General features: G+C 51.8%; 1 protein-coding gene across 11 annotated transcripts in view; it reads right to left on the bottom strand.

Moving 5' to 3' along the window:
- Positions 1–19502, bottom strand: part of MYLK (myosin light chain kinase) — a 299797-nt gene that overhangs the window by 52815 nt on the left and 227480 nt on the right. For all 11 annotated transcript variants that reach the window (XM_021070234.1, XM_021070231.1, XM_021070236.1 and 8 more), the window contains one exon: positions 11253–11339. In XM_021070234.1, coding sequence (XP_020925893.1) covers positions 11253–11339 — 87 coding nt within the window. The remainder of the gene's footprint in view (positions 1–11252; positions 11340–19502) is intronic.

Here is a 19502-nt window from a genome sequence, read left to right as displayed (position 1 = left end):
GACTTGGTCCAAGAGAATGTGGTAGATGACAAAGTTTAACTTGTAAGGCTAGAAACCCAGGATCAGAATTCTAGAGCTAGTTGCTGGAAGCTGAAAGTGAAAGACTTTAGGATCAAATGTAATTGTAACGGAAACTGGAGGATGGGTCAGCTTCTGGGAAAAGAATACAATGAAGGATGAAAAAGCAACAGGGTCTGATCCCAGAGCTGGGAGGAAGGGCAGGGGCCTTGGAAGGACTGTCGCTGAAGCCCAGGGTGCTGGAGGATGGGCCCTGGGAAGACAGGAGCGGCATCGGGTGATGGGTGGAGTCGGACAGGGCAGGTAGGCTCAGAAGTTGCTCTCGAGGAGATTCTCAAGGAAACAGGTAGGAAGTCAAGAATTCCGGAGGTGAAAGGGACACGGAGAAGCAGGGTGACAGGAGAGGAAATGTCAAGCTAAGCTTTCTTCCAAGGTCAGAGAGGAGAGGACAGGGGTAAAAGCAGAAGGTAAGGACTAGATGGAGAGGGAGGGTCCAGAGATGCCAGTGGGGAAGAGCCCTGGAAAGCGAGATCCTGTGGGAGTGGGTACTGGCTGGGCTAGGGAACCCTCCTGCCTGGCTGAGCCATGGAGCCCCTACCCCTCTGGATCCAGGGCAGCTGGGAAGGGAGAGGGCACAGCTGGAAGAGAGCGCCCTCCAGGGGAGGGAAAATTGCTCCTACCAGAGCCAGGATCTGACCTCCTAGGAGAAGGGAAGCGTCTATTCAGAGGAGCGATATGGAGGGCTGTTCTTACGGGCTGAGTGGTACCCCCCCATTCATAGGTTGGTGCCCCAACCCCTGGGACCTCCAAATGTGACTGTATTTGGAGACAGGGACTTTAAAGGGGTGATTATATTAAAAGGAGGCTTTAGGGTGGCCCTAATCCAAACCAACTGGTGTCCCTATAAGAAGAGGAAGTTTAGGAGTTCCCGTTGTGGCTCAGTGGTTAACAAATCTAAGAACCATGAGGTTTCGAGTTCAATCCCTGGCCTTGCTCAGTAGGTTAAGGATCCGGCATAGCCGTGAGCTGTGGTGTAGGTCACAGACGAGGCTCGGATCCCGCGTGGCTGTGGCTCTGGCGTAGGCTGGTGGCTACAGCTCTGATTAGACCCCTAGCGTGGGAACCTCCATGTGCCACAGGTGTGGCCCTAGAAAAGGCAAAAAGACAAAAAGACAAAAAAAAAAAAAAGAAGTTTGGGCACACGGAGAGACACCAGGGGTACACACACAGAGGGAAGGCCACGCGAGGACACAGCAAGAAGGCCGCCACCTGTAAGCCAAGGGGAGAGACCTCCCGAGCAACCAGACCTGCCAGACCTTGGACTTCCAGCCTCCAGAACTGTGAGACCATACGCTTCTGGTGTTGAGGCCACCTGGTGTGTGGTACTTCGTTAGGGCAACCCCAGGGAACCACTGCAGCTGTGGGTGGGCTCTGGGAGCCAGGAAGGAGGGCACCAGCTCCCAGAGTGCTGGGCCAGGAGCTAATGGGCAAGGGCACAGAATGAAAGCAGATGACACAACGTCCAGCCTGTACTATTCTTGGGGGCCCAATGTGGCCAGAAGTTGAGGCTAAACTATTATCTTTCTGAGTTACAGTCAAATAAGACTGAGGCCCAAAGTTTTATGTTTGTTATATAAATTTGAAGCATCTCCTGTTTGAATTGGTTAGCATTTGAAACTGGTTTGGGAGTTCCCATTGTGGCTCAGTGGAAACGAATCTGACTAGTATCCATGAGGATGCAGGTTCGATCCCTGGCCTCACTCAGTGGGTTAAGGATCCTGCATTACCATGAGCTGTGGTGTAGGTCACAGATGAGGCTTGGATCTGGCGTGGCTGTGGCTGTGGTATAGGCCAGCAGCTGCAGCTCCGATTCAACCCCTAGCCTGGGAACCTCCATATGCTGTGGGTGCGGCCCTAGGAAGAAAAAAAAAAAAAAAAAAAGACAAAAAAACCAAGCAAACTGGTTTGGTTCCTATCAATGACAACAATTTTAAACATTAACAATGTTCTATATCCTATTCTATGTGGATTTTATAGAGCCATCTGCTGAAATGCATTCATTGTGTTCTGGGTTTAGGAGAATATAATGAATGGATTAGAAAGCAGAGTCACTAGACGCTAAAACCTGGTTTCTTGTAGCCAGCTAGACTCAGGAAGTTGAGTTTCTAACCCATGATCCTTTCATCCTTTTACTCACTGGGCTCTCACCCCAACCAAGCACAAGGGGTCACTTCACACTGTTTCCATCTCATGATGGACAGCGCCCTCCAGGGGAAGGAAAATAAAAGTCAGGTGACTTTCTGGGGCCATCAGACTACACGTGGTCCAGTTAGAAACAGGGCCTGAGGAGCCCCCTGCTGCCCAGCATATGGCTGCTTTCTTCCTGCTGCCTCTTCACTCCAGCTGACACCCTATCCCACCCTCAGATCCAGGTCCCTAAAACTCATCTCTGTCCCTTTGCAGGCATGCAGTGGGCAGAGGCTCTGGCCCTGGACTTGGCTTCAGATGATCCCTCAGCTGTCTGACTTGAAGCACGTTATTTAACCTGTCAGAGCTTCCATTTCCTCACTGCAAAATGTGGAAAGAATAAATAAAATTTGTTGTTGTCATGAATGAAGATGCGTCACGGGGAAGGTACAGCATAAAGTGCACGCTCTATGCCTGCCCTGTCCCCGCTGTCCTTCCCCAGGACTCAGGACTCAGTACACAGTACCTTTCCCGCACCTGTTTAGTCCCTGCACTGTCGGCCAGGCCCGCTTTACACCGACACCACACGTCACTCCCACTGCACCTGCAGCTCCTTCCCCAACTCAGGTCCTTGGTAGAGGGAACATTCTAGCCGCTCAGTCCAGATGTCCAGACTCTCAGCACTTCTTGGATCATGAACTACTTTTCCTTCCCCTGATGCACCTTCTTACCATCTTATTATTGCTGTCAGCCCTTTGTCCCTCACCCGCTTCTCCACCACCCTAAACGTCCTGCACTAGCCATTGTCTGAGAGGAATATCACAGAAGGAAAATAAAATCCAAGCATCTTCACAAATCCCATGACAGCTTCCAGTCAGGCAAGGAGGGCAGAGGGTCCTCCCTTGCCTTGCCACCATGTCTGTCCCTCTCCTGGTACAGCACGGCTCCCCAAACTCTCAAACTCTCCAAACTGCTCCGAGTCCCTCTTTTTATCCCTTTCTGTGGCCCTTGTTTTCTCTGGAGCCCAGACTTCTCTCCTGAGCCCACCTATACATCCCACCCCCCAACCACCATCTCCCGTGGCACACGCTCTAAGCCCAACAACACCCAAAACCAAATCCAGGATCTTCTCCCTACACTGCTGCCTGTCCCATTTCTCCCAAGTCCCCTTTCCTGCCCATAACCAGTCTTTCAATTCAGCAACCAAGGAAGCTCTTTGGCCTGTCACTTCACATATCCCCACTGTCACCATTCTCATCCTAACTGCACCTCCTCCTGGACCTCTGGTCCCCTGTCCCCACCCTAATACATCTATCACTCTGTGGTCAAAGTGGTCTTTCTCTAATGCAAATCTGATGCCCCTGCACTGTTTTGACCTCTCCAGTGGCTGCTCACTGCCTCTTAGGATCAAGCCCAATGCATCAGACAAGGGCCTTTGAGATCTGTCTCCAGTTTTCATCTGCAATCTTCTTTCTAACTGTTCATCCTCACCCATGCCTCCATGCCCAGTATCAGTAGTTCTCAAAACCTAGCACGCATGACGATCACCTGGGAGACTTGCTAGGAATACCGATTCCTGGCCTTGCTGGGTGCTGATGCCGCTGGTCCCCGTGCCACCTTCTGGGGGCCACTGCTCTGTGCTCCATACCAGAGGCCTTTCCATTTCTGCAATGCCAGGCTTTTGTCTTTGCTGACTCTTGCACGTTCTTGGATACATCTCGGCTCACACAGCACTGTTGCCAGGCTGGGATCCATGCCCCTCCTCCGAGGCAGTTCAATCTCAGCAGTCATCGCAATTACAGAAACCTGCCCCTAGCGCCCATATACCCAGCAAGTTCCCTGTGGACAGGAGCAGGGCCCACCCCATTCGACTTCTGTATCCCCAGTCCTAGCACAGTACCTGAACAGGCTTGACAACATCTCTTCAGGGCATGAGTGGAACCCCCAAGGCTCTCTGTTAACAGAAGAATTCCCAACAAGGTTCCACCCCACCCCTGGGCTCAGATGCTCAGAGATAAAGCCTGTTGGCTTGAATCCTTATGCAGCTTCCCAGGAAAAGGAGAAATCCCCTTGCTTTGTCACCAACCAGATCAAAGCTGCCAGGTGCTGGGCCTTCCACCCCAGACAGGACACTGAGGCTGGAAGAAGTGAAGCAGCCCAATAGAAACATGAATCAAAACACTGAATTTAGAAGCCTTCTGGGAAACCTGGGGCAGAGCTGGGAAGGCCAGCCCCTGGTTGTCTGGGTAATCCATCTTGTGTTTTTGCTGCAGGGTGTCCATAGCCACCGGGTCCTACCCCCATAAACCTTCCTTCTGCCCTGTGAGGGAGGAGGTTGGCACCCTACAGAAATTTCCAGACTGCTCAGTCCCTCTCTCCAGTGAATCAGTAGAGCCAAAAGATCGGAGCCAGCAACTGGGTGATATTTACGGATCCTGAAGGCAGGACTTAAGGCTTCAAAAGGCTCTGAGATAACAAAAAGCCAAAGGGAATTGAAGAGATAGCCTGAAGGACCTTGGGTACAGGGAGGTCCCTGGATCTCTGCCTCTCTGGGGACATTTCCATTTTGAGGTAGTTAGCCAAAAATAGACATCAAACCCCTCATGACTCCCCGAATCAGCATTACCTTTCCGCCACAAGCTTCTGAGAGGGACCCAGGTTTGGTGTGGAGGAGGCACCCACTCAGGGAGCACCTGGGAATGGAAGCTGAACCCCACCATCCCACCAACCTGCACAGGTCAGGCTCAGGGCTCCAAGTCACTTGAAACCCCCAACACTGCCCCCACCCTCACCTCGCACACATCAGGCCCCATCCAGCACGTCCTTAACAAACTGGTGGAAAAATATTGGTCATTTTCCCAGAATGAATATCTCTGGGCATATTTCCTGTACGCATCCCCTCATAGCAAAGGCTGTCACATAAGAAGATTCCAGGGGAACACTGCTCCTCTTGTTAAAGCAAAGACCCACCTCTAAGCCCCCGGGACATAGAACATCAGGACAGTTGTCAAAAGGGCAGCCCAGCGCATGGCCCAGACAGCAGTGCCAGTGTTACGTGAGCAGCATCTTCCAGGCCCTCCCTGGGGAGACCCATCCTGCCATTTAACTGGCTTGTGGGAGACAACAGAAGAGCTGAACGCAGCAGCATGGGGTGGAAGTTCAGGGTCACGTGCATGTGTGACAGAGAAGGGCATGTGCGCCATCCCTCCTCAGACACCAGTACTTGAGTTGGGAGGAACTGGGCAATGGTGCCAGCTTTCAAAGACATTTATGGAAATGCCCCAGCTTCTCTCCCAGGGTCCCACATCTTTCCCTGTCAAGCAAGTCCTGATGCCAAGTCTTAGCCTTTGAATCCTATCAGCTATCAGGATTTAACATTCTTGACAACCTGGAGAGAATCTTTAAAAAGAAGGTTTGATCCTGGAGACACCTTTCAGGATAACTGGACACTGCTTTCAATATCCAAAGATGCTTCCGAGGTGATCAACTTTTGGTCTCAGAGAGATGCATACAAGAGACCAGGCAAAGGCATCCAAGAGTGTCATAGTCTGGGACAGTAGTGAGGTCAAAGTGACTGAGAGTAATGGTGACGCTCAGGCCAAGGGGTTTCCACCTGTATCACTCGCAGATCCCAGAAGCACAGGAGCTCATAAATGCATCCGAAAAGTGAGATGCTTCCTATATCCCTACTTTAGACCAGGAACCAAAACTTCAGAGATGGACAGACCCTGGCTCTCTAGTAGTAAAAGCACCCTATGGATGTTTGATCTCTTTTCTAAAAGATCATCAGTTCTATAGACTGATGGGAGGGACCCCTGAGCCTGTAATGACACTGGCAGAGCCTCTCTGCATTTTCAAAAACCATTCCTTAAACCCCATCAAGACCTCTCTCGCAATTCCAGGCAGATCCCCTCCAGCCGGAACCCCCTCAGTCTGGACCCTATGCACAAGGCCTCCTTTCCATCAGGGTGTCTCTGCCACTGCATGTCCATGCTTGCTGGAGCCTTGACTCCTCACACACCAGAGGGTATGAAGCAAGAAAGCCAACCCCCCCACACCCCCGTCACACCAAAGAAAAGCATTCTACTGAATAGCTTGATGTCAGAGCTAGCAAGGTCAGCGGTCAGTCAGAGAAGGTCCCCGTTCGACAGGTGCAGAGGGAGCAAGGGCTCTGACCAAGTCCACGTGTTCAATTAGAGGCAGAACCAAGACTCTCATTCCCTGCTCTCTAGCCCTGGGGCTGGCTGGCTGTGCCCTGCACCCGGAATGGGGCGTGGTAAGTGGGCACCTGAAGGGCCAACAAGAAAGGGTGTTGCTGCCTCCCACCACCCCCAAAGGCGGAGGGTGCACTTCCCCAGCCCAGACACTTCACTTTTCTTTCTTCAAAGGTAGGAGACGACCCATTCTGCATGGGCGGCATGCATAAAGTTTTCCAGGAGTGCTGACACTAACTCCCCATCGAGAGGGGGAAAAGCAGCCATAAAGATAGTGGGACAAATGACAAAAGCTGAATATGGGGCTGTGGATTAAACAGCAGTATTGGTTCATTGTTAAGTGTCCTGATTTTAATGATCGCATTGTGTTATGTTCTTAGGAGATACAACACAATAAGATATTCAGCAGTCAAGGGCATGGTGTCTCTATTCATAAATGGCATATATTTATAGAGATACATGTATATGTATGAATATGTATGATATATGTATGAATAGACATAGTGTATATAGTATATATACAGTGTATATAGATACATAGGAGATGAATATTTGATGAATGGTGAATATATACGAGTTTATACATAGAAAATGACAAAACAATGGAACAAAGTGTAAATAATTGATGAGCCTAAGTAAAGGGTATACAACAGTTTCTCATCATATTCTTACACCTTTTCTGTAAATTTGAAATTTTATCCAAATAAAGTCATAAAAAAATTCCTGTTGCGAGGCATGTAGCAAACACCCTGAGAGGTCTCAAGATCCAGGGAAGCATGCCAGCTGGCACCCCCTTCTCCCCCCAGCACTAATGACAGCCAGACCTCCCCCTCACCCCAAGGTGGGCACTGCCCAGGCTGTGTGGACAGCACAAGGGCTGGCTCTGAGACTGTGAGGGCACAGGGTGGTGTGGGAGGAGCGTAGAGCAGGGCTGCCCTCACAGTTCCACATCTTACGAGCTGTGAGACTCTGGGCAGGATGGTTTTGCTCATCTGTAAAATGGGAACAACTATATGTAGTTCCATTAGGAGAGACTTGCCTGAAGCGACTTGGATTGAGTGCCTAAGATGACGCCTTCTGTGTAGGTGCTTCATAACTTTTGTGTTGTATCACGGGCAGATAGAGTCGGGGGCCCTCGCAATATTCACCCTAGTGTCTGTGCCTTTCTCCCTCCGGTCGCCCCTCATGAGAAGAAAGATATCATCATTCTTCCTCAACCAAACCACATCCCTCTCCTCCTTCATAACCTGGCCCAGATTTTCTCTCATCCTGAAATCGCCCCAGACAACCGCCTCCTCACTCTTGTACTTGTGAGCTGGTGTCCAGCAGTCGGTTTTCTCTCATCTGGCCCCTGGGTGTGGGGAAGATGGACCTGGCTTTTCCCTCAAGCTCCCCAGGGCTTGGCGGGGGAGGGGTTGCCCAGGGCCCCTCAGGCACTGTCCGCTCTCTCCCTCACAGGATGGAACATCCGACCTGAGGAGGGCAGGGAATGCAGACGGGGATCTGGCCACTGTCTGTCTGACAAGGAAACCGCTCAGCCTTCCCTCGGCCACTGGAGGAAAGAGGGATTTCCGGGTTAGATTAGGTACTTCCCAGCCCTTGATGAAAATGAACACACATACACAGCCCACCACTCAGTGACATGAGAATCTGGACTTTCTCATGGAATCAGAGTTGCCTGGGCTGGGGACAGCAATGCTAAGAGAAAAAGGCAAGCTGCAGAGATGTACAGGCTGTGTATCCATTTCTGTAGGAAAAACATCCAACGGGCATATGTGCCCGAGTTATGTGTGAATATTCAGAAAAAAGTAATTGCAAATATCTTTGAGAAGGTGGGTGGAATCAGGGGTAAGACAAAAGAGGGCTTTCACGTTGTACTTGGTATATTCCTGTACTGTTTAAAATGTTGAAGCAACAAGGCATGCATATTTAACATATGCATTTAAGAAGTATTACAAATTATCCACCGAAGGGAGGAAAGCACTGGGGGGGGGCAGACCCCAAAGACACCCCCCCTGCATCTCCTATCTCTGGGCAGCTACCTCCTTAGGGGCCTCCTGGGAAGGAAGCCCCACGGTGTATGCAGGCACCCGGGAACTCTGCAGGTTTCTGAAGGACACGAGCACATGTGTGTGCAGGGGGAGGGGCCGTGGGAAGCACTCTACTGATGCTCTCAGCGCACCCTGGGTGACAGTTGGGTGATGGGGGCTGGGAGGGTGCATTGGCAGACAGATTCCATGTGGCCATTACTATACGTGGAGATGCACACTTCCACTCTTCCGGGAGTGAGACATCTGTCTGTAACTCCAGCTCGAAGGCTTTCTACACAGAATGAAACTCCCCTTCCACGACAAGCAGTGCCTACTGTTTACTACGGAGATGAAGCCTTTCAGCCAGCTCCACCCCTCCCCCAAGGGGCACTGCCCGCCGTGCCCGCTCCCTGAGCATCTGGAGGGGCAGAAACTATGGCCTCCAGCCTCGACCACAGAGCGTTTGCTCTGTCCCTAAAGGCAGATACCCTGAGGAGAGACCCTGAGGGGGTTCCACATTTATCCAAGGCTGTGACCAGACCTGCTTCTCTTCCCAAGACTGACCGTGCATGGGCACCGGGCCTCCCTCTGGAACAGCTGGTGTCCAGCCTGACTGACAGCACCTTGGAAGGGCTCAGGGGCTCAAACAAATACTGAAGCCTGGATCCCACTGCCAGAGATCCCGCTCGACTTCGTCTGGGTACAGCCAGGGCAGCTGGAATTTTAAAAGCTCCTCAGGTGAATCTAAGAGCCCAGCCCTAGAGCTGCATGTGGACAACTTGACTGGGGTTCTCCACAGCCTTCTCTTCTCCAGGCAATGACCCCAGGCCCCAGGTCTGCTCACTGTCTCCTGCTTGTTTTTCTCTTTCATGGCTCCCCTCTGACCCCCTCACTTCCTTCAGGATTTCACTGGAATAGATGGGCCGGAGCTGAGGCCAGGAGGCAGGAGGCCTCCCAGCTGCACTCCAGGCAAGCCCGCTTTTGGCCCCAGGAGAGGAGACCAGCCCCATCAGACCATCACTTGGAGCTCATCTAAGAGCGCTTGTCTCTCCCACTGACATTTCCCATAACCAACAGAGCACGGGCCCAAGAAATCCATTTGGACAGGAGAATCATGAACTTATTCCCACTCAGTTCTTCTTAGACTTGTTCATGCATTTCCAACAACGTATTAAATGGCCACTCTTAACAACCTGAGGTTCCCCAGTGGTTAAACATCCAGGAGAAACTATCATTCCAATTTGGCTGCCCCGGTGTCCTGAGGGCCGAGCCTCCCCCTGCCAGCTTGGCTGTATGTGAAACAAGGAACCCGAGCTTCTCATTGGGAAGGTCAGTATGTTGCTTTGAAGAGATGAGAAGAAACCTAAGTTACGGAGCACCACCTCATACCGGAACAAGACAGGCAGCCTTTGAAATAATCTAGCTCCCTTTCCCTTATCAGTGTGGGTAATTAAGAGTTTGTTTTGTCTTTTGCTCTTTTAAAACACAGAAAGAGTATGTAGGGGATGTCCAAGCAACCCCATACCTACTGCCAAAGTTAGAGGTTTCAAAGCATAGTTCCATCAAAATTTAACCAATAATTAATTGGTAGGGGAAGCCAGGGCTGCATTATGACCTTTGTGGACTCTAAGCACTTTTGCCTTTGGGAGCCCCTTCCTCCATTAAAGAAAAAAAAAAAATATATATGTACATATATATGTGTGTACATACACATAAAAATCATATTTTATAATTGCATGGGTATAAAGATGAATATATTAATATTATGAATGAAAACATTTTCCTTGAACTAAAAGTGAATTTTTTTTCTAATTTCATAAGATAACGAAATATTTTTGTGGGTCCATAAAAGCACCATGGACCTAAAAGACTAGGGGCCCTGGGGGAAGCCGAGATCCCCAAAAGAGAGAAACAGCCATGCAGGGTCCCAGGAGAAGCCCCTCCCCCCACTTGGCTGTTTAGACCACAGCTGCAAGTTGGTTCTGAGAGATGCTGGTCAGGTCACAGCCCCGTCATCCTGAAAGGTGCAGCCCTGAGTCCGCCCAGTCGGAGGCCCAGGGAACTTACAAAGGAAGAGGGAGGATGAGGCACAGACACGTCACCATGACCCTGGGAAGGAGAGAGTCAATGGCAGAGGATGCTGAGTGATAGGGGAGCTCACGACAGGGAAGAGTTCTTTTCAGCTGGAGCGAGGAGGAACTCAGGATGAGCTGGCTTTTCCGTGGGAATCTGTCCCACGAGAGAGGTGCCGGAGCAAAGGCACAAAGGGAGGAGCACATGGATGGTTGGTGCACATGGAGGAACTCAGTCTGGCTTGAGGATAAGATGGGAGTACAGGTGTTGGGGGGCAGCGCTCAGAAAGAGAGGCTGAGGCCGGGTGTTAGAACATGTGCACACATGTGGCAGGTGGGCCAGGGTGGCAACATGTGAAAAGATCACTTGCATGGGGTCGGTGGGCTCTGGGCACTGCTGGGCACTGCAACCGGGAGTGATCCTATTAGGGCCACCATGTAGCAAGCTCCGTCTGACAGGCAAGACTCAGTGGGAGAGATGAGGGGAAGGTCACCCAGGGGTCTTGGTGGGAAGCAGAAGGGGCCTGGGTAAGGTTGAGAGGGGGCAGAAATGGGTGAGACCGCTCAGGCTGTGCAGAGATGGGAGGGCTGAGAAAAGGCCACAGGCCGGAGCTCACGGGGCAGCAGGGTGAGGGCAGGGCCAGGCTCCAAGGAGCACAGGCGAGGAAGCGGGGCCTCTGACACCAACCCTCAGTCCTGGGTCTGCCTGAAAGAGCTGAGCAAGTACTTACTCTCTGTTCCTAGCACAGGAGGAAGAGAGCTCTTTGGCCTCCGGGCTTTCATCTCCGGGGCCTTGGCATTCTCTCCGGTGGGGGCATCTGGAATAAAAACAGGTCACAACACACATGAGTTGGCAGCTGCCCAGGGAAATGAACAAGAGAGGCATCGAAATAAAAATCCCTCCTCACTCCACCCTGAGGGCCCTCAGCGCCTGCTGGGCAGATGGTGTCCATGGCCGGGCACCTTCCTTGCCAGAGCACCAAAGAAGGAGCTTCTGCTCCACTGGGCTGCTGAGTGCAGCTGCCCTGAAGATGGATGGACAGGCCATCCTGGGAACTAGTTAACGCCTTCCCCGCTACAGCACATGCGGGCCGCCAGGATCACATCACTGGCAGGGCTGGGGGTGTTGGAGCCCCTCTGCTCACCAATCCCCCCTTACTCCCTTCATTGGGTCTTTTTTTTTTTCCTCTCCCCATAGGGCCACAACTGTGGCACATGTTAAGTTCCCAGGCTAGGGGTCCAATTGGCGCTGCAGCTGCTGGTCTACACCACAGCTCACAGCAACGCTGGATCCTTAATCCACAGAGGGAGGCCAGGGATCGAACCTGCATCCTATGGATACCAGTTGAGTTCTTAACCTACCGAGCCATGACCGGGAACTCTTTTGCTTAAGTATTTATTATTTATTTATTTATTTATCTTCGGGTATAGTTGATTTACAATGTTGAGTCAACTTCTCCTGTATAGCCCAGTGAGTTGGGTCTTAATTTGCTGGGTTTCCAACAGCTGGCTCTAAGGTCTCTTGAACAGAGGAAGCGGGGGACCGAGTCTCTGTCCTCATGCTCAGAATCTGAGGGGGCTTGCAGCCTGTTTTCTTTGACTTTCTTGCACAGATGGGCACTGACAGTTGGATCTCCAGACCAAACAAAGGCCTCTGAGCAGGTGGCTGGCATGCCTCACCTGCTCTGGACTGAGCCCCAGACCGTCGTGGGGTTTCTGTGCCCTCCCCAAAGTGGACCCAGTGAAGCCCACAGAAGCAGCCTCTGGGCAGAGCTGAAAGGCTGCAGGAATCAGCACACACATCCTCAGGCCTGTCCTCTACTGTCTCTATGCTCATGCCAAGTGTGGACGATGCCAGGGGAAACCCTCTTTTGTCAGGGCAGCAGGGTTACATGGTGCTGGGCTGGGCAGAAAAGGCCCTCACGGGGCCCCGAGGAGGCGGGACTCCAGGAAGTTGTGAGGAAACCACCCAGGATAAGAAGGAGCTCACTGTACCGCTATCACTCCGCTCCAGCATTTTCCCTATAAGCAACTCCCTTCAGGGACCACGCTGGGAGGGAGCCTCCCCACTCAGAGCCCCTTCCTGTGCATCCTTTTCCTGCTCCTGAAGAGGAAGTGCCCAGGGAGAAAGGAGGGGGTGGGACTTTCCAGCAGAGCCTTGGCCGCATTCCTGTGGCTTGGCCAGGGAGGAAGGGCCAGCTCCCTGTCCCCGCCTCCAGGATGGAGCAACTGCTAACATGTGCTCTAGGGCCTGGGCTCCTGGGGCTTTGGGGGGTGGGCACACGAGCACGGAACTAGGAGCTGGGCATTTCCCTGGCATGCACACTCCTGGTGCTCCCATGTGGGTGCACTGTTCTTTCTAGATGGCATTTGGGTCCCTTTCCTCTGCAGCATCTGGGGCTGTCCATACAAATTCCTCCACACCAGTCAGGCTTCCTTCCTAACCCAAGGCCTGCCCATTCTCCATTAGGTAATCTAGGTATGGAGAATTGGGGCAGGCCCCATGCAGGCTCAGGCAGGTGGCTCTGAGGGGCTCAGGCCTCCAGGGCTGTGGGGACCATCCATACTGCAGGTGGCCAAAAGCTGTGCATGTGTCACCACAGGAACGATTCTGAGGAATCCCTAAGTAGAACTTCTTAGCAGTCTGTGCCAGGGGATGGGGCTGAGGTGACAGAGTGGGAAGAAATCTCTTTGAGCGGCACTTGACAACTCTGCCCCCTTCCCTGGTCCATTCCTCACTGCATTTACCCTTCTGCCACCCTCTGTAAGGACAAAAGAGCCCCAGAGGACGAGTCAGGGGTCCCCACCATCTGTAGCTGACATGACCTGTGTCCTGTTTCCTCAGTGGGCTGCCCGCACATCGGGTTCCTCCACACCATGTGTGGACATGGCTGGAGGGGCAGCAAGTCCCATGGGGAAGGGGTGATTCCATTTTCTCACATTGGGAATTTTCCCCAGACAGCATGGTCATTCCCGGCTACAGAAAAATCCTTAGCACATCTTTATCCACCTCTGTGGTCCTCAACCTTGGCTGCACTTTAGAAGCACTTGTACCCAGGTACCTCACTCCCCAGATCCTGGTTTAATTTGTCTGGGTGAAGGGCTGGGTGTCAATAATATGCTACCAGGTTGAAAACTCCTAGTCTCTCTCCTTGTGGTGGGGGGTGTGTGTGTGTGTGCATGCGTGTGTGTGCGTGTGTGTGAGAGAGAGAGGGTCTCGGGGACTATTGCTAGCGTCAGGAAAGCCTGTTCATGCTTCCCTTGATATTTGCTGGCCAGGCTGCCAGAAACCCGGGTCAGGAGTGAGTCTACACTCCCTGGTGCAGACCCTCCCTCTCCCCTTCCTTCAAGACCAGCACCACCAATAGCACCACTGCCAATTTCAAGAAAGGCACACCCAGAAATCTGCTTGCTTCCCCCCTTTGAAGGAAAAGGAGGGGAGAACAGAGTCTGTACAGAGAGTCCTCTCTCCCGGGCATCAGCAACCTCCTCACGTCTTTCTCCTGGTGAGTTCCGGAGCATCAGGGGAAGAGATACACAAGAACTGAGAGTTTTTAAGTTGATGGGTAAACTGGGGCATAAACAGAGGATGAGAGGCCCGGTTTTCCCAGGTTTCTGAGAGAAGGGAGACGGACCAAGATTCCTTCCCTCCTCGTGCGGTCATGTGGGCTTTGCTTCCAAGCAAGTATCATGAGAGGTGGGACGGAGAGAGGGGGGCTCTAGTTTCAGCTTTGTCGGCACCGATCCTGGGATGGTGGGCAAATAATTTCCACTGCCCCAGGTCTCCATTTCTACATTCGTACAAAGAGAATGACACTTCTTTTCTCTCTCCACCTCACAGCTTTACAAGGCTTGAAGAAAGAAAGCAGAGCAGAAAAATGGGCATTTACTCATTTCATTCATTTCTCCTGTTCGCCACATATCCTCACCTCCTTCCCATATCCGCTTTAAAATCCTCCATCTTCAGTTCCCGTTGTGGCTCAGCAGTTAACGAACCTGACTGGCATCCATGAGGACACGGGTTCGATCCCTGGCCTTGCTCAGTGGGTTAAGGATCTGGTGTTGCCGTGAGCTATGGTGTAGGTTGCAGACACGGCTTGGATCTGGTGTTGCCCTGAGCTGTGGTGTAGGCCGGAAGCTGTAGCTCTGATTTGACCCCTGGTCTGGGAACCTCCATATGCCTCGGGTTCGGCCCTAAAAAGATAAAAAGACAAAAAAATAAAAATAAAAAAATTAAAATGCTCCATCTTCAGAAAGCCCTCCCCGATGGCCCTCTCCTGCATGTCTCCTGCCTCTGCATCTGTCCTCAGCTCCTGGGTGTCTGCTTTACGCTGCCCTGTGAATCCACCATCCCATCATATGTTTTGAGCCTCGTGTGTAGAAGTTCTCTGTGCCTTATCTTTCTATCTGGCCACTAGGAAAGGGGCTTAGGTTTTGCTGTCAAACCAGGCACACTCCCGGACTTGGAGCCCCTCTTCCCTCTGCGGCACCCCCGCCCCCTGGGGGCTGGGCCTGCACCATGAGCCACTAGCATCCGTGAGAACCCACTGCAAGAAGCCGGCTGGGAGGACCCTGTGCTTAATCAGAACCAGCTTTGAGCTCACATGGCTGCCTGGGGGATAAAAATAATAGTAATAAAAGTTTAAGAGCAGTGTGTATTTTCTATTTTAATCAGGTTGTGATGAAACTGAGCTCCATTTCGAGATCTGGGCCCTGGGGCGGGAGTCCTTTGCTGGCCTGCTTCTGCCCCCAAAGAAGCACAGGGAGGGAGGAAGGTGGTGCTGGGGGGAGATGGGGGGCCTCTACAGAGAGAGGAAAACGCGTCCTTATATGGACAAAGCCTCACCCCTTCCACTCCAGAGCTAGCTCAGGCTCAGCTCTCCAACACGGCGTTTCTCCTTCTGTCTCCCCCCAAGAGAGGTCATTCCTGGAGCTATAACCCTAGGCAGGGGAAATGAGGTCTCGGGAGCCTTCTGGAAGGGGGTCTGAGTTTCCAGGAGCTGCATGAGGGGGCAGGGTGGAGGGGCCGGCCTCTCTCTCTGCCTAGCAGCAAGAGGCAGGCTGTCACAACTGAGAGTGAGACAAGCATCTTCTTGGCTCTGCAGGTCGGTGACTGAACACTTGGGCAAGTGCCTGACCTTCCAGGAAAATGGGAATAATGACACCCCAACAGAGGAGTGAATGAGATATGGGGTCAGAGCTGGCATTTATTGGGTACTTCGCCTGTGCCCGGCACGATGTTAAGTGCTGCATACATTTGTTTCAGGTTGAATCACACCATGTGCCAACCTTCAAGAGTTTTTGACCTCCTAAAACAGCAGTTTTATTTAGTTCAACCTAAATAAAAAGTACGTGTTAGCTGCCTGTGACGATGCAAAGAATAAATGTGACAATGGGAGCAGACTGAGGCTAACAAAGACAGGTGTGTGGAAGTCAGCTCAGCCACAATCAGAAGGGCTCGGTGGCCAGCGGGGCAGTGGACCACAGTGGTTAGGGGCCAAAGCATGGGTTTAATTCCACCCAGCCAATGCCTAGTTGCATGGCCTTCGGCATGTCACTCAGCCTCTGTACACGTCAAATTAGGTCTTAAATCCCATTGTCATGGTTACAAATTACCCCTGAGTTGCCAACTCCAAAGGCCAATGCTCAGGCTCCTTTATTCTACTTGGCAGATCATTTGATGCCACGCTCTGCATCACTCCTGTCTTATTGCAATGACCACTCTCTGGCCTCTGGGACACTCCCTCCTGGATTTCTTCCTGTGTGCTTGTGGCCATCCCTTCCCAGTCTCCTTTTGCAGATCTCTGTGCTGCCCTACTTCTCAGTGTTGGACTCTCCTTCCCCCCTCCACCCACATCCATCCCTAGCGACCTTATTTAATCCCAGGACACTGAGTGACCTCATGCCAATGGCTCCTCATATCCTGCCTCCAGCCCCGACCTCCTTCAACTCCAGATCATCTAAATGCCTGCTCCTGTGACATGCCCACTTGGATGTTAAAATGGACATCTTTAAACTTGACATACAGGAAGCTCTTGACTATTCCCCTCCTGCCTGCAATTCTGATCTCAGCAGTTGGTACCACCAGGGACCTGCGCTCGCTCCCAAAAGCTAAGGGTCACCTTTGACATCTGCTTCTCTCTCTCTCCATTTCTAATTCATCAGCAAATACTATCAGTTCTACTGTCAAAGCATTAGCAACCTGATCACACCCCACCTCTCCATGGAGGCTCAGCTGTATCACCTCCTGTCTGGGCTATTGCGGCAACCCCCGTCTGCTCTCCCTCTTACCCCTCCTGGGTCTGGTCACGGCCTGAGTGATTCTTTACATGGCCGGTGTTGTCCCATCACATTTAGAATAAAATCCAGTGTCCCGGTCACAGTCCACCTGGCCTTGTGGATCTGGCTGCTGGTCCTCCTTAGTCTCGTTTCCCACCACTCTGCTCTGGCCCAGGGCTCGGCCACCCTGGTCTCCTTACTTCTCCTCTGGGAGTGTCTCTGGTACAGTCTCAGCTCAGGTCTGCTCCTGTCCCATACCCCTTCCTTTCTTCTGCTGGGACTCCTTCCACAAGACTTCAGGCCCCCTGGTCAAATGCCTCTGCCTCAGAGAGGCCTCAAACCCACCCCCCCCAACAACGCATCCCTCCCCGTCACCAGCTTTGCATTCTTCACGTGTTGTTGCCTGAGATCATGTGACATCTCTGTTCATCTGTATTTTTGTCTCTCCCTCACTCCAATGTCAAGTCTCTGAGAAGAGGAACTTCTGTTTTGTTTACTGCTTTTAACTCTAGAGCAGTGCTGGGCAGAGTGGCTACTGACAATTCTGGTTGAATGAATGCCTACAAATGCCACCCCTTAACACATTCATGCATGGCCCTCCATGGTTACGAAGCCCTGGGTTTCATGGGTACCTGCAGCCCGAAGCCCTCAGCAGGGTGGCTGGGAAGGGTGGCCTGCGCTGCTCTGTCTGGGGTGAGCCTGCCTCACCTCTCACCTGGGACTGAATGGGAGGGAGTGGGCCAGTGCGGCCAGAGGTGCAGGACTTCCCAGTAAAAAGGGGCCGTTACTCAGGGAGACCCAGATCTCTCGGACAGTGGACACTGCCATGTTAGTCACCAGATGGGGAGGCCACGCAGGTCGTGGAAAGTGCAGACTTTGGAAGCAGACACACCCAGGTTCGAGTCCTGCTTATGCTGTGAGCCCCCCACTCCCATGCAGGTGGCTGGAAGGGCCTGGGCTCTGGGATCAGAGACATAGTATCTCCTGAATTCTGTCTGTGTGACCTGGGGAGGGTGTTGACCCTTGCAGAGCCTAGGTTTTCCCATTGGGAAAGCTGCCCTGTCCAACCAATGCATAAACTAAAAATGCACAGGAGTCTCTGGCCACGGAAGGCCTAGAAGGTCAGCTTTTTCTCTTCCTGGGTGAGTTTTCTGGCAAGTCCTTACCCACTCCAGGCTCCAGCTGCCCTCTGTGGTACAAGTTTTCATGCCTGCTGCTGCTCTTGGAAGGATCAGCCATATGACCATAATCAAGAAAGTGCACAAGAGCACCCTTTTTCTTACCGAAACAACCCCAACAGCAGGATTAAAAGAGCCAGATGGGCTGCATTACATTCTGTCTTCACTATAAGAGGGAAGCAGTAGTGTGGAAAATACAGAACAGTCAATGAGCCAAAGTCATTTTTATGAGCTCTTGAAATTCATCATTCTATTGGCCACAGATGAATAGTCTAAATGGTGTCTGGCGCAGGCTGCACGAGTGATAATGAGTGGCTGTCGGGGGCAGGGCCAGCCTGACATCAGCATCAGCTGCGGTCTCCACCCCAAGTGAGGAGGGGCCTCGAACCCCCTGGGGAGGAAGGAAGGACAGGTCCTATCCAGAGGCCCAGTGGGCAGCGGCAGATGGACCATGATGGACGACTCCGCACAACGACTGGGCTTGAAAATTCAAAGTTACTTAGGACAAGCGGTTTTTCACTGTATTTTAATTCCTGACTATTCAAAAAAACTTGATTAAAAACTATGGACCCTTTCTTCAGACAAACGCTCTAATCCAAAAGCACACAAAATTTTGCCTCTCATACCAAAGGCTACATGGACCCATTGGGATGTTTAAGCCAGGTACTGTCACCTTAGGGAGCAGGAAGCCTATTTAGGTGAGAGGAGCACAGAGGGGAGAGATGCTGAAAGGTGGTGGGAGAGCAGCCTGGGTTCTTACTATCTGCCCAGGGGTGGCTCTTGATGAAGAGATAAAGGTAAACGTGGCAAGAAGGCCACCCACATGCAGGAGAGGAACATAATGCCATGGGCAGCAGCAGGAAAAAGAGTGGGTGTAGAGGGAGCTGCCCTTTTTTCTCTTTGGAAAAAAACAAAACCAAACCCAATTAACCGTAGTCAGCCCTGTTATCTCAGCTGGTCTCCCTCCGATCCCCTTCCACGCTCTTCTCCTAAGACTCAACTCCCAATCTGTAGCCTGAGGCCAAACCCTGCAGAGATGCCTCTGACGGAACCATATAGCTACATTACAATGGCCGAGAACAGCGGAGAGAGCAAGGATGGCAACTAGAAAGGGACCAACTTAGGGGCAAAAAAGCCCTTTTCCTTTGCAGAATGAATTCCCCAAATGTTAAAAAAGAAAAAAAAAAAAAAAAAAAAAAAAAAAGAAGAAGAAGAAGAAAAAAAAAAGAATCCCCAAATGTATTCTGTAGAGAAAACCAAGTTTGGTTTTCAAAATAAACCATTGGCTCTTTCTGGAAAAGGTGCTGACACTTTGCAGATAAGGAGAATGAATTGTGGTCCTGTCTTCAGTGAGCCGTGTAAATAGGACCCCGAGAGGCCAGGGATTCCAGACGCAGATAACCTCATTAGCAAGAGGGGCTGCCTTCTAGATTGCTGGGAACCAGCATGGGTCCCAAGTGTGGACTGTTGGAAATAGGCTTCTGGGGTCAAGTTCCCAGCAACGCTGTGTTTTGAACTGCAGCA

Source organism: Sus scrofa, chromosome 13, assembly GCF_000003025.6.
Source record: "Sus scrofa isolate TJ Tabasco breed Duroc chromosome 13, Sscrofa11.1, whole genome shotgun sequence".
Classification (NCBI taxonomy): domain Eukaryota; kingdom Metazoa; phylum Chordata; class Mammalia; order Artiodactyla; family Suidae; genus Sus; species Sus scrofa.
This window is presented reverse-complemented; position numbering and strand designations above follow the sequence as displayed.